Source organism: Neolamprologus multifasciatus, chromosome 9 (assembly GCF_963576455.1).
Source record: "Neolamprologus multifasciatus chromosome 9, fNeoMul1.2, whole genome shotgun sequence".
In the NCBI taxonomy this organism is placed as follows: Eukaryota; Metazoa; Chordata; class Actinopteri; order Cichliformes; family Cichlidae; genus Neolamprologus; species Neolamprologus multifasciatus.
The window spans coordinates 13,794,189-13,817,228 of NC_140447.1; the positions used below are offsets into that span (position 1 = coordinate 13,794,189).

General features: G+C 38.3%; 1 protein-coding gene across 2 annotated transcripts in view; it reads left to right on the top strand.

Moving 5' to 3' along the window:
• Nucleotides 1-23,040, top strand: part of ctnnd2a (catenin (cadherin-associated protein), delta 2a) — a 265,825-nt gene that overhangs the window by 85,000 nt on the left and 157,785 nt on the right. For both annotated transcript variants that reach the window (XM_085173422.1, XM_085173423.1), the window contains one exon: nucleotides 7,275-7,387. In XM_085173422.1, coding sequence (XP_085029548.1) covers nucleotides 7,275-7,387 — 113 coding nt within the window. The remainder of the gene's footprint in view (nucleotides 1-7,274; nucleotides 7,388-23,040) is intronic.

Below are 23,040 nucleotides of genomic sequence, written 5' to 3' on the forward strand. Positions count from 1 at the left end.
TACTACTATTATTATTCTTATCATCATTATCATTATTGTTGTTGTTGCTGCTGCTGCTGCAGTAGGGATACCTCCTTTAATTGTGCCTATTTGTCTTTTAGGGAACTGCTTAGTGTTATCAGTACTTGTGTGCTGTCTAGTGCATTACTGTTATACCCATAATCACATAATCACAGAGCACCCCTGAGGTATTGCTGCTAATGTGAATTAAATTTAGTTTGAAGCAGGCTGATACCGAAAAGGCCAGTCATCAATGTGTTAGGAAGAATGTAGCGTCCCCAGTGTACAACAAAGATGAATCATGTGTTACGGAAAAATAATAGGTGTTAATGAGTAAAGTCGATGCAGAATGAAGCCAGGCTGAGCTGTGTGATTTCTTCCTTTTTTTTTTTGCCTAGTTTTCACCTGTGTTTACCCCTAGGGCCATGTGCTCACCAACGCTGAGATACGCACACACCAACACAGACCCCACGATTTCTGTGTTTTTCCATATATTCCTAACACTGCTGTTATCTTTATATAATAAATATTCTTTATTATATACATTCTATTGAAAAATAAGATAATAAAAGTAGTGAAATTATTGTTTATGGATAATTTTACATTTCACAGCTATTATTATCATTGCCCATTATAAGTATTTATTTACATAGTTATTTATGTGGTTTTGTACTTACACCAATTTTCTGTTCCTAAAAGGAACTTTTTACAAAAATATAACCACTAAGATTTTGTTATTTAGTATAACTGTAGTAATGTTCGCTGGTTACTTACTTAGAAAGGCATAAACACAATGTACTGATATTGGAAATTGAGGTTTTTGGCTTTTTTTTTTCTTTCTTTTTTTTTACACAGACAGTAGTTCTCACTCAAACACAGACAGACACACACACACACACTCAGACACATACACACACAGTACGCCCCCATGCCAGGTAAGAATAAATACTTTTGTAAAGACAAAACCAAATAAGCAAATTTTTGAGAAAGGGTCATTAACATGAGCAGGCCCTTTCCAGTAATCTGTTTTCCTGCCTTCACTTTTCTTCTCCTTGCGGACACATGTACATTAGTAGGAGTGGATCAGGTATCTCTCCTGTGGCTCTCATCCCGTAGAGCTGATCAGCAGAGATCTGTCTTTATTCCTTACTCTCTCCTTTCTCTCTCTTCCCTCTCCTCCAGTCCTTGCTTCCTCTTTGCGTCCCTTCTCCTGACTTGCACACGCGCACTCATTAAAGTGATAGACAAGACAAGCAGAGGAAGGAGTGAGGCAGAAATGAATCTCAGCTAAAACTGAACCAAATGTAGGCTGCGTGAGCCTCAAGTTTATGTAGCCTAGGTTTGGTTTAGAGAGGAGCAACAAGCCTGATTTTGACTGTGTGGAGAATTTTAATGTGTATGGGAGTGACAGAAAAGAGGAGAGTGACCTTTTACAAACTCCTCTTCACTCCTTCTCTTTCCTTCATTCCACTCAGCTCATCTGAGATTTTCCACACCTCTTTGCTGATTGAGGAAGAGGAGTAAAAGAACAAGAGAGAGATGGAAAGTTACTGCTCAAGTAGAAGGTCATAGTTCTATTTAATTGCCTTTTGTCTCCTATCCAAAAACAGCGCAGTTAATATCTGGCCACAGGCCACTTATAATGATTGGGTCTCATCTCTAGGCAAATTGTTCTGTCCTTGTCACTTATGCAGACGATCTTCTGTTAAGCTGTTAAGTGCTAAAAAAAAAGTGTTTTTAAAAGATTTGAAGTTGGGTCTTCTTATTAGCTGTTTTTCTTCTCCTCTCTGTAGTTTTTTTTTTAGTATTTTTAGTTTTTGAAAAAGCTTGCACGTAGAGCTGCTATTTGATAATGTGACAGTGTCTACACCCCTGTGGGGGATGTTCTTTTCTCTCACCCTTCCCCGCAGAGAGGTCAGGGACACATCTGCACATTGTCTCTCGATGTATAAGAGTTTCATGTCTTGGATTTTATATGAACATATGCATACATGTACACACAGCGCATATCTGTGTGTACATGAATTTGTATGTCCAGTAAGTCCACGAAAACAACAACAAATTTGAGAAATTAATCCTGGATTAGTGAGACTGGATGCTAATGTGTTTATACTGGTCTGTTTCTATCTCTCCATTGGCGTGTTAGCATGCAGGAATCAATTTGAAGTAATTATGTTGTAAATAAATACAAATTAAATGAAGTAAGAAGTAAAGCCAAGTAAATGTTGCTCAAAAAGAAACTTGAAAACTGGGTGTTTACCTCCAGGTGGTGCTAAATTGTTTCCTCTTTCTGATCTTGACTTTGGCACCCAGGGGGCACTGCAAAACACTGTCAGACCTGTCCAACTGGGGAAAAAAACCCTCCAAAACAGTTCCAGAAAAGATATTTTTCTGTGACCCTGCTGTTCCTTGAGAGGAACTTATTTGCCGCACACAGTTTGTGTAGTTGCTGAAACTCTTCATCCAGTTAAGTTTGATAAAACACTTGCAAACAAAGTATATTCAGGTCATACACAGTATTATTATAAAAAAGGAAGCTTCTGCTGTTTACTGGATGTTGGTGATGAACATCTGCATCTGCACTAAAAACTATATTTATACACGGTATATATGCTTTAGTCTTCTGTAAATACACTTATGACTATCGCCCACCCCTTCCACCGTCTGCTTTGTGTGGGCGACTAAATGAAGGTGCAGACATTTCTCTGAGAGTAGTTCAGGTATGCGAAAGGGCAGGAGCTGCATGTAGGAGGAGCCAGGGCCTAATTTATAATGTCGAAGGTGTGGAGGGGTCTGTACTGTTACCATAGAGACCTTTGTGGCTGACTGCAGCTGCTGATTTGTGTCGCCTCTTTGTTTTTGAGGGGGATGCGATGGCTCACATGCACAAAGCTTACACAGTATAGTGTCATTTTACATCTTTTGCATTTTGACAGGCATATTCAGACAAAGCATAAGGAGAACCAAAACATACCATCTGATCATTTTTGGATCTGGTGAGCTGGGGTCCAGGAGTATATCAAGGTAATGTCCATCATACAAAATAAAATGTTTAGTATGTTTCTTTGGACTTAAGCAAGAGAAATCAGATGATGAAGTTTGAATGTTCATCATATAAATTAAGCTTCCGAAATTTTGTTATTCAGTGATTCCCAACTAGCTTTATTTTGAGAAACATTTTAAAGCTTGTTAAAGAGGATACATTTTCTCCAGCAGACACAAAACTTAAGGAAAGTTGTAATAATGTATAGAAAAACAACCAATCTTTGTCTTCAGATATATTCAGATCACTTTAAAGAGAATGACCATGTACAATATTTTTTAAAACCCTTTTAGTTTTTGTGTTTTAGAACACAATAATACTGTACTTACTTACTGTAGTTCATTCTACTTTTAGACTCTACATTCTACTTTTAGAAGACTTAGCCTTCTTCTATTTTTCTTTCTACTTTTCTTTTTCTTTCTAGTTACATTTACACATTGTGAGCAGAGCAGGGTTCCTTTTGTTGCGGAAAAATGCCCAGTTTACTCAGCTGTTATATTATGGATTTGGATCATTAAATGTTTTTTTTTGGGAGGAGTGAGTATATACAACATGTATTCTTAGAAAACATTACAGGGACCATCTCGTTTTAAGTTGCTTAACAGTTTTAAGACTTAAGCCTTGTTATAACAGTGGTAACATCGCCAACCTGTATGATGATCTTCTCATGCCACAATCTCAGCTTGTTGTCTTATGTAATTTTTTCTGCAATACTAAAGTTAGGGAGACTGTGAGGGCCATGGCTGGATTCAAGCATTATACTACTGTAGAAAACATACTATTTCTGTTCAATTTCAGTCTGGATTGCAGACCTCTGCCTACACACAGTAATTCTGGTTCCAATCCAGCTAGCACTCAAGCAGCGGTATGAATGGTGATGAGGCTACAATTAGGCCTGTGACACAACACAATGTGGTGATCAAGAATCAGGCTTCAGAGTTAAGTTTTGTTGCAATTGCTACAAATAACTATAAATACAAATGCTTTACCAGTGGATCAAAACAGTTATCCTTTCCCTGCATCCATAGTAATTAGCAAATGTAGTCATAGAGCCAGTTGGCCAGTTTTAATGTTTCCAGCAAATACAGATGGTAAAGAGAAGCTTGTAAATAATATATATTCCCTACTATATAATTTGATATATATATATATATGAAAGAAAGACACATGTTTCCCAAAGTTTGTTATATTTTTGCTCCAAGGATTAATTAACAAATCCTTCACCACCACTCCACTTGGACTAACACATGTCAAGGTGTAAGGACTGGATTGGAATAAGGACACACTCGGACACACTCTTTAACTTTTTACAGCCACTGTGATGTTTGCTGTCAGGATTTGTTAATATTTAATTACAAGTCAAATATTCCCTGTGTCACCGAGTGCAACACAACCCTGAAACACCCCTGTGCTTAATGGTTCGAAAGGTGTTACTTCCAACATACTTTTTTTTTTTTCTGAAAACACACCTTTGCTCATTATGGCCAAAAGGTTCTATTTTAACTTTATCGAGACTTTATCGAGGTGTAGAACTCCAAAGCTCACCTTCACCTCCATCATTTCTAATATAAGATCAACTATAAATTTAGTTGATCTTATACCTGCATACCAATTGAAAGGTTTGATTAGAGTTGCCCAAACTTTTGCATGAGTGCAGCCAGCTCTCCTTTTAATTGATAATTTCTGATTGCCAAGAGCTTTGTCATTTCTGCGTTTACTGACCGTATAAAAGAAAGACATTCTGTTTATAATTTTAGTTGAGCGCAAACTCCTAAATGTTTTTGTAATAAGCTGTAAGTATGCTTTTTGCTGCCTTGTAGCTCTAGCTAATAAGAATATATAATGACATGTACTTAGAAAAGTCAGCCGAGCTCTGTCATCTGGTAAACATAAACTGTCCTTTGGCCAATTCACTGATGGGAAACTTTCTGATGCCATACCATACTGGCTTTATTTGTAAAGTGCTTCAAAACAGCCACAATGGACCAAAGTGTTTTACAGAAGGATGAATAAAAGACATAATAAAGAAAAAAATACACATGAAATACAAATGAAATAAATAAAACACAGAAAACATGAGAAGAACAGTATTGATTGGATGAAAAAATTAAAAAAAACAGATGAAATAAATTAAGATAAAAAAAAGTTGTTCGAACAGTGTTATTATATATCACTAACATAGCAGTGCCTAAGACGGAGGGATATGAATGAAATAAAGCTGTGACTAAAGGTTATGCATAATTTAACTGTAACTTGCCTAACAGGTTTCTCTTTGGGTTTAGCATTCAGACATTACCATGTTACCTCAGAAGGTGTTTAAGATACCCTACCATTGAGGCATAATACATCATCAATTAGCATAATGCTACTTTCGGTACAGGGATTTGCATTTTTGCACCTTGAGGATTTAAACAAGTTGCATCTATGGCAAACAAGGTGACAAAGCAGTCTCTTTGGGGAGCAGAACAGAGCAGAGCTTTGAAGAGAGGCACCTTGCTGTAAAACAAAGTCGTAAATTGGAATTACAGGCCCAGAGGGTTTAATAGACTCTGCTCAAATTTCCAGCATTACCTTACTTTGCAAATCATAGAAGTGGCTGAAACTGAGTGACTTATTAACAAAATGGAATGGGTCTAAAATGGGCTTCAGAATACTTTGAAACATATATATATATATGTGTGTGTGTGTGTGTGTGTGTGTGTGTAACAAACAAACAAACGTTAGGCTACAGTTCCACAAATGGATACAAGCCCCTATCCCAGTGAAGGCAAATAGATCTGTCTTTCAGTGTTTAAGTATTAACACAAAGCTGTCAGAAAAGCTGAAAAAACTTCAGAATGATCACCATAGTGATTCTACCACAGAAACAGGTATGTGTGGAAATGGAGGATACAGGGTGCGATGCTACAAGCCTGACTCACTGTTTTGTCATTTGTTAAAGATCAGGTTTTTGTCTTTGCTAGGGTCGGCTAGCAAAGACACACTCCGCTTTAACATCACACTTAGCATCAGTTTGTGTTAGCATGCTGCCAATGCAGCTGCTTTGAAAGAATGGTGTTGGCAGCAGTGGATAGTTGTTTCATGCTTGGTTGCAAGGCACATTTGCGTATACCTGAAGAAACTTTTTCAAACAAGCAACAACATAACTACAATACAAAAATGCATTACTTCACAGATCAATGTAATCTGTTTGTAATCGGTTATACCCAACCCTGGGAGACACATGTCACTTAAGCTAATTCCAAAAAATATATTAGTTTTTTTTAGACACCAAGCCAGGGAAAGAGAGAGTGTGTAAGCTGTTATTGGGTGCATTCATTAAAAAGGGCTAAAGGAGAGAAAGAAAAATTAAATTGTGTTGTTGGGTGTTAGACACTTAAATTAGTGACTGGAGATCATGATGACTGACAGAACGGGAATTTAAATAGCTAATGCATCAACACACACATGCACACGCAGGCAAGTTTTGGTTAAGAGTGATATATAATCGGCACAAGCAGTTCTCCCCATCGATTTCTGTCTTAAAATCCTGACAGTAACCTGCAACCCACCAAACTGTACTCACTGAAAAGCCTTCTCTATCTGTAGCAAAAGAACCATTAAATCCACAGAGTACACATAAAGCTCTTTTTTTTATGTGGCTGTGATAATATGAGAGTAAATTTAATTATATTGAAAAGTTGTCAGGACTCAGGTTGTTTTACTGTCAGGATTTGTGACAGAATTTCATCTGCAGTAATGCCTTTTTTCATTAAATACAAAGGTTTCAAAATACAAATACCTAAAATTGATTAAAAAAGACAGAATCCCACCAGTAGATATTTTTTTTCAGTAAATGACATTATTAACTGTCTAACCTGCCAAATAGGAACACACTTTATTTGGGAGTGATACATTTAATTAATTCCACAAATATCTTCACATTCATGACCCTCGAGCGCCACACAGTTGCTGGGATTGAAGCGATTCTTTGCTCACATATTTAGAACACTTTCAACACAACACTCTGCCTACACATTGCCTAACACATTTTTCTCACCTGTCAGTCAAGTTTGATAGCACAATTATTTTAACTTTTTTAGAGCCGTCTTCCAGCCATAAGCTGTTTCAATGACCTATAATACCTGACTTCCTCTGCAGACGAGTGCTCTCTGTCTCTTTCTTTCTTCCTCTCTCTCATTCTCTCTCATGTTCCGCCTAACACGCAATTTCTTTTTATGTCTTCCATCAGGAGCTTCAGTTTGAGCGTCTGACCAGGGAACTTGAGGCTGAGCGTCAGATTGTTGCCACCCAGCTGGAGAGATGCAAGCTGGGATCAGAAGCAGGCAGCATGAGCAGCATTAGGTACCAAGAAAACCTCTGTGTTTATGTGTGTGTGTGTGTGTGTTTGTAGTATGTCATCTTTGTACATCTTCAACTTCAAATATGACATGAATGCACTACAGTATGCCCATTTTCTTCTTTGCCTTATAACATAATGCTGCTAGTAAAGGACAGCATTCCTCCTGCTGTTGGGTGCATTTGTAATAGATTGGGACGACAATCACTTTAAAGGTTAAATCAATCAAAAAAAGTACACACCTGTCTCATTTTTATTTTTAAATACATACTTGAGCATGGAGTAATTAACACTTGGTTAATGGGGGGTTTGCACACATACTATAGACGGGTGTATGAAATAATAACACTGTACCACACAGCTGCGTAGACTTTCACATGCAGTACATAACACACAGTTTAGCCACATTCACTTCATACACATACACTGTACACGTCGTACAGCAGGCACATCAAGGATGATTTCTGCATGGAAGCATGGAGGGAAGCTTTGGGAGACTAAAGTGTTTATCAGTGTTTATGCATCACAAATGCTTTGACTTTACATGAAGGTATGACAATACACACCTTCCCCCACACATTTACATGGCCACAAAACCACTTTATTTTGTTTATGCTCCATTGAAAGCTTTTTATATTATTATAATATTTATCAACATATTCGTCCCAAAACCCATTGAAATACAACCTCAGTCATACACGTAGGTCTGACCTTTGTGTTGAGTAATTATTTGTAGATAAAAAAGAGAAAAGAGAGCGCTTAACATAAAGAGATAACGAGTATAAAGAGTATCTGAACCTTTCTTCGAAGAGAACGAGCTTCTTTTGCATTCACATCACTTTTCACTTTTGAAAAGTTAAGTTTAGTGGAAAGGTGGTGAAAATAGTTGTTTTGTGTGTTCTGGGTTTTTGTGTGCCTGTTTAGTTGTGTTTTGTTGAGTTTGTATGAAATTTGCTGTCATGTCAGAGAGTCAAGTTCATATGCATTCAACATCCATCAGACTCCCCCAGGCAGCTGATTGCATAAGTACGCAAACCTGAGGAGTGAAGACAAGCTGTGCAGCAAAAAAGAGACTTTTGAACTTTATTTACTTGAGCTGAGACTAAGATGGAACTCTTTTTATGGATAAATTCAGAGGCTTCCTATCTAGGGTTGTGTTTGAATTTGGTTACTCGTAAATATAACTTGACAGTCTTTCAAAAATAACCCCAGTGCCATCATCAAAGACTGAAACTGAGATTTGTGACTTTTACATTGGAGTTTCACAGTCTCACCTCACAGCAACAACGAGACAACACGGTTCAAACCTTCAGCTCTGGAACCTCAATGTGCTTTTGTGAGAATTTCTTAAGTTAATTAAATAATCAATTTGCTAATTAACTGAATTTGAGCATGTATATCTGTTGCTGAATGTTAGACCTGTGATTGGCTGAGAACCTTTCCTGGGTGTACCCTACCTCTCATCAGAGATAGGCTCCCGCCCTACTGCAACCCTCACTTAGATAACCAGTTAAGAAAATGGGTTGATGGAAATCAGCACAGTATATCAAGATGGTACAATTACATATTGTATTAATATCTGATGACTTGCATTACCTTAAAGTGCTCTGCTGTTGTTACTATTGATACTATAATTTGTTTGGATTGGTAATTCATGTCAAGCCATTAAAGAAAAATTTACCCTATTATTCATCATTATATGTGGTTTCAAATGCTTTTTAGAAACTATGGAGCCATGTGGATTGGATGTCTACATATATGCAAATAGAGTTTTTTCTTTTGGAGCATCTTTATCTCCTGACTAAAACTAGCATAGGCCCTATCACTCTCACACATATACTTGCAACTATTGTGGCATTTTACAACTACAACTGAATTGAACTGAATTACATTTTCTTTGCTTGAGTCTTCAAATTAAAATTCAGCAAAAATCCTACTTTCTGCAACATTTACTCTTGTTTTATCTGAACACCTGTTTGGTGCATTTATGCCTGCAAATGCATGTGTCTGGGCCACCAATACTCTGTCTGCTGTCATGTCACAGTTATGTCATGATTATCGCATCAGATATAGAGCATTGGCTTAGCTAGTGTGTGTGTGCTGACAGCTCACTATATGACAGTGAGTCCACATCAATCCTTATGTGTCAGCGTGTGTCAAATCAGACCTGTGATGTGCGTTTGTCCCCCTTTATGTACTTATGTATAAACACAAACACATGTACTTGTGTATAAACACACCTCTGAGTTTGACCATTTTTATTTATTTTGTCTGTCACTTTGATTGGCATTATCTTTCATTCCAAATGAGCCAGTTTCTTTGGGTGCATGCAAGCCTAAGTATAGATATTAGTCTTTGCAGTATAACTGTGAATGATCAGAGAGAATATGATGCTATCTAAAGAGACAGCTTAAACCTTTCCCATGGTCTTCAACATCATCAGTTATTTTCTCTTCCTTCATCTGTGTCTCAGTGACAAGCAGCAGCTAAATATGGAAAGTGTTGGTAGGTGTTATTGTAATGAAGCAACGTATTACATTTTAAAAAAGAAACTGTCATGAGAGTTGTATTAAAAGGAGATTGTATTAAAACGTGTTTTCTCGTTATCCTTTCAAATTTTAGATTATTCCAGTTCTGATAGTCCATATTGTCTGGAGCAGGGTTTCCTGTGGGGTTCAAGCTACAGCTGCCATATTCAGTCAGCAGTTAAGCCATTACTCTGTAAGAAATATGCTGGGGTGAAAGTTAACTTAAGAGTGCTTATTCTACAGAGTTGTGTGTGTTTGTTTATATTATTATACCAAATGAGTGGATTTTTTGTATCCCAGCTGTTTGTGGGTTTGTGTTGCACATGCTTGGAGCAAATGCTGTGTTTGTGTTCGCATGTCTGTGTGTGTTCTTGGCAGCTGCTGTGAGCCTGCGTGTCCTTAGTTGTGTTCCACTCGATAAAGCAATTCAGGCATCTCCATGGACTCCTCCTCAGAGCCGAGGACCCTACAAAATGCCTGACTGTGGTGCAGAAACCCAGGGCAATACTGACTAACATCTGTTCACACTGTGAGCTCCTGGCATGCGACACAACACTTTACAGGAAGGAAGCATTCACTGGCAGACATACACACCCACGTGAACACATAGACTCCAGAAAGCATGCCGGAACTAATTTATCATTTTTCTAACATTAGTGGTAAGTGGCAGCCAGTGGGAAGCATTTGCTCCTGCAGATTTTTTTCTGTCTGACTGGCTGTGCAGCTTAAACCTTCAGTGCCCTATTAAAAGCATACCTCTGAATTTTTGGTTAATATATTTCAATTAGCATCAATGTGTTTTGCCGACATAAATAAATGTGATAAATATGATGAATGGTGATGAATCACCAAATGATGTAAAGTTAAGAATAGGAACTCATGGAACCTGCCATAACCTATGTTTTGGCTATGACAGAAATGTTAGGGTCACACACTTGGACAAGGCGAGCAGTTGGGGCACATGTATAGATATAAGTATATAAGGTGATATCACTTGGTTGATAAGAAATATTTACTATATCTCCTACCACCATGTTCTAACCTAAACATGTTCATAAGTGGGTATTACACTAGGGAATTTTGTGGTTATGGATTGACTCATTTGTAATCATATTATCAGATTTACAACCAAATGACTCGGATACTTGGGTAAATAGAAGACCTGAGCTGTTAAGTGATCCCCACCTGGTGGTGAGTTGTAGAAGCTGGCAGGATGTATGCCAGGCAGGCCAAGTGCACTCAAATGGGCACCAGAACATTGTTCTCCCATCTCTAGTAGGGCACATAAGGTGTTGCAATACAGGCTGGGGACATTGTTTGGCACATGGGCCTCAGACATGTTTTGCACTTCTATTACTATGTGGAGATGAAGCCATAAACTAGTTGGTGCTCCTGGTGGCGGAAAAGCTTCTATTTTATTACAACATAACATTGAAAAACTTCTTTAAACCTGTATGTTGACTTCTTGGAGCTCATACCAGACTTGCCTTTTCCTTTTGTTTTGATTCATAAAGTTATTTTCTATTGGAAATGCACACATTGTTTCTGTTGCGCCTTGACTGTATTCTCAAAACTCCCTCAGCATACGGTAATAAAATGTACACCTCGCTAACATAAAGGTTCTCCATCCTTTGTCTGGTTTGCAGTGACCTTGTTGGGCATTCTGGAAGATATTATTAGTTTATTAAAACGCTGCACCATAAACTGTTGCGGAAATAATGTGAAGCTGGCTACTAAGCTAATCGTGACTTGGGGCAGTGGATTATCAAGGCCATAAATGAGATGCCACGTAGGTTTATGGATTCACTGGCTAAATTGAATTATTTGGTTGTCATGTTTAAACTGGCCACAAGCAAAAATACCACTAGCCTGATGCCTTGTAGCTAGTATTATGGCGCATACTATGATATCATAAATGAAACACTGTGGATTTTGCAGGCATGCTTGAGAACAACTAATACACAGTGCGAAAATAAAAAAATAGGGACATTTTTGTAAAGCCATGTCATTGGAGGAAGATGAATTAGAATTAAAATGTCCATAGCAATTTACCAATTAGTTCAAAGCAGAAAGGTCATGTCAGATAACAGGAATCAAAGCTGAAAGAGACAGCCACTCGGTTGGTATGCGGATGACAAGGGAAGTTGAGCGAAACAAATGTGACCTCTAAATGAGTCCTCCGTTGTGCTTAATGGAACTGTTAGCATTTAGTGAAGAGATATGAAACTATCCCTACTGGAGGCAGGGGAATGTAATCCCAACTCAGTGAGAGAGAGCGAAAAAGGACGGAGGAGAGGAGGAAAGAGAGGGAAGGAAATTGCTAACAAGTTCCATTACTCCATGGCAGCCAAAGAAAAGGTTTATCGATATATTATTTTTGGTTTTGATACATTTAGGTTATTTTAAGGAGCATCTTTAAATAAAGGATTTGGAAGAATATATATATTGACAATTCTGTGCATGAAAGGGATCACTGTGATCACTGAAACAAAATGTAATATATCTAATCTGATAGTATGTGAGAAATAACCAGGCCTTCTCAGTTCTTGACCTATAGGCCATGTCTACCTGTATAACTGAAGCACTGCATGGTAAAGAATTTCCATATAAACTGAATCTGATTGTGAGACTTAACAAAGATTGAAACAGGCAAGGTAATATTTCAGACCAGCTACAAATGAGTCAAATCAGAGTTGCAGCAGTGATCAGCAGGTACATGAGCCACAATGGCCATGCTCCTAAAACGGCTCCTGAATAATAGGCTGTAATAGCACATCTAAAGATAATATTGTTGGTGCTTGTATTCAGATGTGTAAAAGTTTGTTGCTTCTTGCTGAAGTATAATATAACAAGCATAGTTAACATTTGAAACTAACACAGAGAGTGAGTGGCAAAATATGTGTGTGTGTGTGTGTGTGTGTGTGTGTGTGTGTGTGTGTGTGTGTGTGTGTGTGTGTGTGAATGTGTGAAAGTGAGGGATTGTGAGGCGTAAAGTTCATGTCCTGAGGCAGTAACAGCTTTCTGATTGTGTTGTTCAGACTTACACATCTGCCCAAAGACCCACCGGGTAGGTCAGAGAAAGGTAAAGTCAGAATGTCCATGCATGTGTGTTTATGCACGCGTCTGAGTGATATAGGCAGAAAGAGGAACGGAGGGAAAGAAATGGAACAAAAGCACTGAGTCACTACACATACTTGCCCTGCTGTGCATTGGTGCCCAGTCCCAGAGCCCGTATAGGACTATTTATTCTAATCAAGCTGTGACATTTAGTTCCACACCAACAGGGACCAGCTTCACTCTTTCTGCTGCACATACGAACACACCCACACATATACACATTTCCTCGCACTGTGCCCAAGTCTTTTCTCAGGGATAAACACACTTACTAGACTATAAAGTTGTCCTACCCTCAGGAGCAGACATTCACACAGTTTGGGCTTAGTTTTCACACACTTTAGACTTGATCACAGCAACTAATAGACCCCAGACACACGGGGAGTGCTAGAAACATTTTGAAATAAAATTGCCTGCTTTTTGGCTACAGAATTATGTTTGTCTCTCTTCTCTTCTCTTCTCTTCTCTTCTCTTCTCTTCTCTTCTCTTCTCTTCTTAGTATTAAACCACACAAAAGAAAATAGTATAAAATCCTTACCTCTCCCGATCATAGCATATGTTAAAACAAAGAAAAAAAATAGAAGTTACATATCCACACACATAAAGTTAAAACCAGCTTAACCCAGGGCTACTGTCTGTATATAAGATTGGGGAGTAGCATTAAAACAGAAGGGAAATAAAACAAAAGGTTTATTTCTGTAGCCAACACGTTCTCACTCCCAAACCGTAATATTTTACGCTAGGTGACAAATCGTCAACATATTACGTTTTCGGCTACCCACCACGTTCCTAAATGACGACCTCGGAAAAATGAGGAAATATGAGAACCGTATGGACTCTATCTACACGTTTGCTCTTTTTCTTCAAATCGCTTAGAAACACGCTATTTAACATCATTACAGTCATGGATAAGGTCAGGAAAAAGGTTATGGTTAGGGCTAGGGATAAGGTTAGGTTTAGGGCTGGAATACAGGGCTGGAACGCCTATTACCGCGGGATCGTCATTGCACTGGATTTCGGCCATAACCCGCCGCGTACCATAAGAACGCCGAAGGCCTCCTTTTGCGTTCCTCAGGAACGCCGCGGGACGTGACAAAACGTCGGCATGTTACGCCTCGGGAGTAAGGAATGTTCCATGATCCTGGGTCTTTTGACCCAGCGTTTTGAGCTTTAGTTTATTTTGATGTTTATGGTTTACATTTAAATTCATTGGGTTTTCTAAGTTTATTTCTTTATTAGTTTCCCCTTGTGTTTTCAACCCCTGTGTTAAGTCTCCCTTGTCCTTTATGTGTTTCATGTCTGCATGTCTTTTGTTGCCAAGTTCATGTTGTCATGTCTGTGTTTCATTATGTTTCCTGTTTTATTTTGAAAGAGGTCCTGTGACATTGTTATGTTCATTTGTTTTAGCTGTTCCCCCATTTGTTGCCACTTCTCCTGATCACCTCATGTGTGTATTTAGGTCCTCAGTCTTCCTGTGTTCATTGGCGTGTCCTCCCTCATAGTGTGATTTTCCCTGTTTTCATGTATGATTTATTATTTCCCAGTTTAGTTTTGTATCGTTTGGCTTTTTTTTCAGCAATAAAGTTGTGCTTTTGAGTTCATGTTCTGTCTCGGTGAGTTTGGCATTTGGGTCCTCTCCTGCCTACACGCAGCCTTTTTGTGACAAGATTTCTTTCCCACTTTATCCTACTTGTGCTGGAATCATGGAAATGTGAAAGATTATAACCTGGCCACATTTACATAAGAGGTTGGATGGTAAATGCTAGAAAGCTTTGTTAGCCAGTTGCATTTGTAAAAACAAACTCAGCAAAACAGCAGCAGATTTCCTCATCAGGTTAAAAGTACGATTAACCAATCAGCACAAACTATTACAAAGTGTTCTAAAAGTCCCAAGCACTGCAAACATGGTGGTGCTTGGGACGGGAAGTTATTAGTTACAGAAAGCAAAAATATTTTCACTTTAAAAGAAATGGTCATAAATTCATTTACATCTGCTGTAGAAATGGGGATGGGAACATGGGAGTGAACTGGCACTGACTCATTTTTGGAGCCAGTTGGAAAGGGCCGTTTCCTGAACTGTAGTTTTTGGCATCACTGAGCTTTCTTCGTTTTTCAGCCTCAGAGGTTGCGGCTTGCTCTCCACTGATTGTACAGCCTCAAGGCATGTTGGGAAATGGTTGGCTTCCTCTTTGTCTCTGCCGTCTGCTCTTGTCTACTTTCCAGGCGATGCACAGTTAATCTCAAATGAGGCTAATATTTACAAACAGGATGGAACAAGCGCTGGAGGCTCTCTTTTAGCAGCTCATCTAGGGTGGGTCATCCTCCCAATGAGTTTGCGGATGCTCCGTATTTCACCCTGAATGATGGTTGTGGTGCTAACCAGTCCCCGACCACCCTTTTTCATTGGCTCTGAATGGAGTCTGGTTGGAGTTCTCATCTGTGGATTTCAAATTAAACAACAAGATGGGATTGAAGTGCAGATGTTTGGTTTTAATTAAAAGAGTGTGACAGAAGCATTGCATTAACATTTTGGAAATTACAGGCATAGTCTCCCATTTCAGAAGCTTAAACATAATAGGATGATTGACTCACTAAGCAGTTTCATAGCCAGGCGAAGTCTGTTACCTCATTACGCTGTGACAAATTAACCAGATAAAACATCTGGAGTAGATATAAAGTATTGGAAAAGTATTTTGTACCTTTTCAATATAACTCTTAGTATAAGGTGCAAAATTATGTCAATCCAAATAAAGGATGCCATCGTTAGGCTGAAAAATCTATCAAAGAGAGACATCAAAAGAATTTAGGAGTGGTCAAATCAACAGTCTGGCACACTGTTGACAAGACAGGAATACATTGGCGAAGCCAAAATACCATGGGAGACGATAAAAGTTGACAATCCCAGAATTCTCTCCTAGTTTAAGACATACCCTTTACAATAGAGGAGTCAAGAACACTAAAGGAGATCGGCCTGTCCTTGTCAGTGAGACGCTTTCACAAATGTAAAAATAGAGGGTTTATAAAAGGTGCAAACCACTGCTTTTACTGAAGAAAAGGACGGACAGATTAGACTTTGCCAGAAAACATGTTTATAGTTCTAAAAGAAATCCCTTGGTCAGATAAAACAAAGACTAACCTATGTCAGAATGATGTGTAGAGAAAAGGAGGAAAAGTAACACCTCATGATCCAAAGCATACCGCATCATCTGTCAAATGTGGTGGAAGCAGTGTTGTGGCATGGAGACATGTAGGTGCCAGTGGAAAAAGGTCACAAACATCTTTTTAAAAAAAAGATGATTATGGCACATAGCTTATTAAAATCAGAAATCCAGTTTCTCAAATTATTTAACTATTACATAATGGATGTACAATACAGAACAGCTTCTGAAAAGTATGTTCATTTATACGCTCAGCATTTGTTTGGGGGCTCCTTTACTAACAATGACCAAGAATGAATGTGGCGTGGTATGAAGGCGATCAGCTGTGGCACTGCTGAGGTCTTATTGAAGCCTAGGTTACTTTGATATAGGCTAGTCTGTATTTTTGGGTAGAGTTTTTCTCGTCTTGCTCATGATACCAGTGATTATCAAACCATATGGTAGTAGTTTTCTCACATTAGGCTGGTGCCTTGCTGATAGAGGAAGTGAACATGGTGATGGAAATATAACATGCTGACAGAGAACTCTGACTTTGGACATGAAAAAACCACGGGGATCCAAGCACCAGCAGACAGCATGACAAATGTCAAATTTATACTGTTTGAATAGTAATTTACTTGAAATAACATATTTTAATAATATTCGAATTCACTCCAAAAAGTAAACATTTCACTTTAACTGTAATGAACTTAAACTTTTAGAATTAAATTACAGAAAATATTATTTTTGTGTGTTAAAATATGAAGTTATGAAGTTATACTGTATTTGGTCAGTGTATTTCAGTCCGTTTTTGACATAATGACCACATCATTTGAAATCTCCAAACACACAGTAGGTCCACTTGGGGGTTATTTCATTTTAATGTGGGATTTAATTTACTGAATGGATCCATCATGTTGGGACAGCTTTTGTATTTCATACTGTGGTTATCATTTTCATGGTCTCTTTTTGTAACTGACCACCCTCGTGTTTTTGCCATGACTAAAATACTATCCAATTACATTCGTTTATCTCACTATACCCCACTCTCTAGTCCTTCGTTGGGTGATAATAGAGGGATCCATCACACCATTAGCTGCAGGCGGTTTTATAAGCTCAGCAAAATGCTGCATAGAGGGAACTCAAATTATAGGCTGCTGCATTATACCTTAAAATACGCTTTGTGTTTGAGCTTGTGTGTGTATGTGTGTCTGCATGAGTGATGATGATACTGCAAGTCATGCTCCCTGCTAATGACTGATGATGCATTTCCAAGAGCAGAAGAGAAAAATGGTGGCAGGTGGCGACATCTCTCACAGTGCTGTCACCCCCGCTGTCTATCTTTCTGTCGGCCTCTCTCTGTGTTATTTCAGCTCTCCCTCATCTATCTGTGTTTGCTTCTAAATAACATCTTGGCTTTTGCACGGAAGGGAGAAACCATACCTTTGGCTTTGTGGCTCCTTATAACATTTTGCATTCTAAGCATCCAGATAAGCTGCTTTTTAAATAAGAATTGTTTAGATCAGTGGTTCCCAAACTTTTTTTGCTGGGCCCCCCTTTGTTTTACACGAAAAACGTTCGCGCCCCCCAATCGCGCACACGCACTAACACATCCTCCAACCACACACACCCATGTTTTGCTCCATTGCGGTTTATTTCACACCTCAAACATTTAGTAAAAATTCAGTAAATACAAGTAACCTGCAATAAATGACAAGTAGTAATAAAATAAACTACTAACTCTTTTACGCTACATCCGCACCTACACGGGTCTTTTTGAAAACGCAGCTGTTTCATCCACACGTAAACGGCGTTTCGAATCACCGAAAACGGAGAATTTTTAAAACTCCTTTTTTGCAGACGAGGAATACAGAGTTCGTCTGGCAACATCAAAGGTATGTGCCTGTTTTCAGGTCGGGCTGTGCGCCACGTTATTGTTTATATGAGATGAATTGCAGAATAGCAGATAGAGACAAAATACTATTACTGTTAATCTTCAGGTTTTACACGCAGTTACCGTCCCTCCATTTACAAAGGCAGAGGCATCACGGTGTGATTATTTTACATGTAGTTGTTTTTTTCTTCTTCTTCTGTGTAATAATATTCAACATTGCTATCAATCCATTTTTCAAAAAATGCCTCTCTGTGCAAAATGGGTTTAAAAACATAAACAACTGTGGGATACTGTTTGTCCTGATTTGATCAGGGAACAAATCGTGGCAGGATCAGCCTGATGTTATTTGTATCCCGCTGTAACTTTACTGTATGAAGAGCTAACATCTCCAAAATGTCAGGAGTAGTTAGTCATTACATCAAGTGTTTGTGAACTAAAAATCAAGAATGTGGGATACTGTTTGTCCGTGATTTGAACAGCCCAGCGCTGCTCCCAACGGAGGGAAAATCAATCCTGCAGGGGAGACCTACCTCGGCACTTGTGCAGGTGAAACCAAAGGGAAGATATGCTTCACCATATTTTCTAGTCTTTGGCTTAGAATGAAGTTGGTTTGGAAACATATTCAGCGATGCTTCATCTCCTGCTTTGCGTTCCTGTAGGCGCCCCGTGCTAGCAGTGTCCAAGCGTTTTTTTTCTTTCCTTTTCATACTGCGCCCCCCCTGCCATGGCTCTGCCCCCCCCCCGCAGGGGGCCCCGTACTTTGGGAAGGTCTGGTTTAGATGAACCATCTGAGACTAGAAAAACATTGGAGAGTTATTGTGCTGTTGTTTCTGATTGAAAAATGCACTTTCATTTAAAAAAAATAACTCAAAAAGGACTGAAGAACTTCTCTGGGGTTAAAAATTAGGTAGTTATTGTTGCTCAGGGACACTTATGTATACAGTAAATGTGTATGTACAAAGTATACTTGAAGCTTCAGTCTGTTTTGCCCAGAAGCCACAGATGCCCTGACACTGATAAAGCCAGCAGCTTTAAAAACTGAGAAGCTAAAACATGAAACCATAATACTTGTATTGGGGTATTTGTTTATTAGTTTGGGATGATGATAATTTTGTCAGTTTTTCCTATTATCACATATCTTGCAAGAAAGTTGCATAAAAAGTCTTTTAAAAACCATTTTAGGTCCACAAGCATAAAAGAAGTGAACAGCATGACAAAATAGTATGTGACAAAAAAAAATGTTTTTGCTGAGTAAATAAATGTCTTTCCAATTATCTATATACAACATATCAACAATGCAATATGGTAATATGCATTGGTAATATTGCAATATTGCAAAATCAACAACTTATAAAACACAAGTTTTGCATTCACCTATCTATCCGTCTGCTTTTGCTTATCCAATTTAGGATTCCAATTTCGGGGGCTTAGAGCCTATCCCAGCTGCCACTGGATGAAAGGTACACCCTGGACAGATCACCAGTCTGGATAAATTACATATTTTGTCATTTTTTAAAGTGAAAAATAAATGCAAACCCTTCAGTAAACACAATAAAAATTACCACTTTTCTTTCCAAAATTTTTTGTTTATCTTATTAGCTAATATTCAATTAAAAGTGTAACCAAATATTCAGACCTGAAGTAACTCATTAGACTTCAGTTGACCTTTCAGGACCTGTTAGGAAGGTAAACAGCTGTTAGTAATTATTAGCTGAATATTTCAAAGCTTGATAAATTCTCTGTAAAATCAAATCTTGTGGTAACACTGAGTATACTCGGGCTAGTGTAAACAACTCACTGAGGCTAAGGCTAATTGGTGCCTACTAGCAAATCCTATAAAAAGATATCAAAGTAGTTTCTATTCCCCTTGGAATATTCACTGTGTGAAATGTCACTTTGAAAGGGAATTGCGGAAGTCATGAGAAGATCTAATAGACCAAGAAATCTGTCAGATACTGTGCTTCTGCAAGGCAGAACTGCCAGAAATGACTATAAAGAAGCTGCATAAAACCATACTGTCCTCCACACAGCCCACATGCTTAAATGACCACGTTTCCTACAGCCATAAAAAGAAAATGTTGCCAGCAATCACATTGCAGTACGCAGCGCCTGAAAGATGTTAAGCACCTGGATACACAAGAGTCATTTTGGAAACAAAATACCAGCAAACTGTTAAATACGTAAAGCAGCTTTGAGCGAACTAAAACTTTTGATATTGACTTCATTTGAAGTGTGTGGGCAGATCTTGAACACACTGTGCTCGCAAGACACTTAAAATGTCTCAGTGATCTTCAAGAGAAGAGGGGGTGAAAAATCTTAAAACAACAATAGAAAAACTCTTAGCTGCATATTGAAAATCTCTGCAAGCTTTGTTTTTTCCCACTTGTGCTGTTATAAAGTATTAACTTTTAGGTTTTTATTCTTTAAAGGAAATCAAAAAGTTACCATTTGATTAGATCAATAATGGATTTTAACTGGATCAAAATGTAAAAATTAAATAAAAAGAAATGAGGAGTGACTTTGTTAGTCATGTGATAAATGTGTGAAAGCCTTGGAGGTCCTTGGGGACAAGAGCGATGATGTTAACTATCAAGCTTTTTTAAACAATTAAGTGCCAACAAGTGTGGTTCCTCTTAAGACCCGCTCCTCACATCCTGCCTAGCCAGGAAGAGCAGACCAGACCATGCAGAATGGGCAGGGTCATCAGAGAAGTTTTGTTTGTCTCCTGTGGGATGTATTTACTTTTTATGAGTTTTTTTTAAAACTGTCAGTATTGTCAAAATATGCAAAACAGATGTCTGTGTTTTATTATCTTATTTATCCAATCTTATGACACATTTGCCTGAGTGAAGCTTTTCTGGTTGTCTATATTTTCCTGCAACATCCTTGTCAGTTCAAGTTTAAAACTCAAATGAAATCCCATCGTGTCAGTAATTTCATGTCATTTCTCTTTTTTGTTAAAATTAATGAGGTTAGGACAAATAATGGCCTTCTGTTGTTTGCTGTTCTATATGTTATGTATACTTATTCCTGAAGGAGTCAGCAGCTGTTGACTCCATGTCAGCTGCAAGGAGACAGAGGCCTGTAGGGCCGACAGAGGCCTGTAGGGCCAAGAGCATTGGTTTGTGTGTGTGAGTGTGTGTGTGTGTGTGCCTACCTCTGTGCATGTGTGTGTCCTCATGGTGAGGGGAATTGGGGGTGTTTGGTTCATTAAACATGCAAATGCATGCTTATCTTCCCTCAACACCAGATAGTGGAGAGAATAGATAAGAACCAACCAAACCATGCCAAAGAGGCAGACAGAGAGAGGAAAACAGTGCGTTATGAAAAGAGTGAAACATTGAGGCAAAACACAGACAGAGAGAAATGAAGGAGGAAGTGCACAGGAGGACTATAGAGAGGACACAAAAACAGAAAGTGACAGATGGGAAAAAAATACTTATTAACAAATGGAGGTTATGTGTTAGAATAACTGATGGCTGTTTGATCTCATGTTTTAACTGTGGTTTCCATGTTTTTGTTTTTGTCTTGAGATCCTTAGCCGCAGTAGCCCCTCAGCATGGTATTTTCTTGTGTTAATCCTCATCCCTCAGGGATTAATTATTTATTAGATAGCTTTCACCATATTGTAAGAAAATTGCTAAATGCAATGCTTCTTTCTGTTGCTTTGGCCAATTTAGAAATCGCAATGTTTAACTAAAGAGAGCCCTGTAAGTACAAGTGAAAATAAGGTGATAGATATGACGCTGACTGACCATGACAGATACAAGTATCCTTCCTGTTTTGCTGATGTTTTTCTGTGTTAGACAAAGACACGGCGTTTTCTTGCTTGTTCACATCTTCAGTGTTGGTGCATTTATTCACGATTGGTGCTTAAGGGGCCTCACTCTGTGCAGAAGATACCCAGAACTCATTACATAAAACTTTCACTGTGCGTGTGGATCATTTGGTGTTGTCTGGATGATACCCCTTTTGACTTCGGTACTTGTTCTTCTGAGGGAAAGTGTGTATCATTGAAAGCAGGTATTCATAAGCATTTGAATACATTTATTGTCTCAATGTTTGACTGAAAAAATAAGCAAATAACCAAAGAGATAATCTCTCTATTTCTTGTTGACAACACTTGAAAACTCTGTGTGTGTGTGTGTCCACATGTACAAAATGCCCTACCTGTCTGCTCTCTTGTAAGGTGTGCGGTTTTGTGTGTGTGGCGAAGTGTTCCATTTAACAGGATTAAGAAACAATACAACTGTAATTCACAGCACTTGGTTAAAAATAATCATAGTGGTGATGCTTTACAGAAAAATAGATCATCGCTTGTAATTCATTGATGCACGGTGTATGGATGTGTAGTTTATAGTCAGCTGGGACCAACAATCATTCAAAAGTTTTAACTATTCAAATCAGATTACATTTCTTCCTGCAGTATTAAAAATACATTTATGAAGTTTTATAGATAAAAAAAAAAGATACCCTGGGATTTCCAGAAACCTGAGTATAAGCTCATTTACATTCATTGGATATAATTAGATTTGACAGTGCATGCAGGTAATGTTAAGGAAAATATTCACAAAATTGGAGTAACCACAATTAAATAAAAAGTAACACGTAAGACAAAAAAGTGTAATGTCGAGAGAGACAGACAGAAATTGGGAAAGGCATGTGAAAATAAGCAAGAGCGAGTGTAAAATCTAAAAGAAAGAATGAGAAGTGGTTGATGTAAGCATGTGCCTCAGAGAAAATTTGAAAATACTGTTTTTTGTTTGTTGTTTTAGAAAAAGGGATAATGTGAAAGATGAAAGCGCAGGTTTTGATGAAGATTTTGGCTGCTCTGATTGCACGCATGACTACTAAAATGCAGGATGTAGAAGCTGTACTGTACTGCTTTCCAATTTTTATCTGCTTAGCGATATCCTTGTAATAGTCAGTGCTAGTTGAGAAACTCAGACTTGTGCATGTGAGAGTGAAAGACATAGAAACTGAGA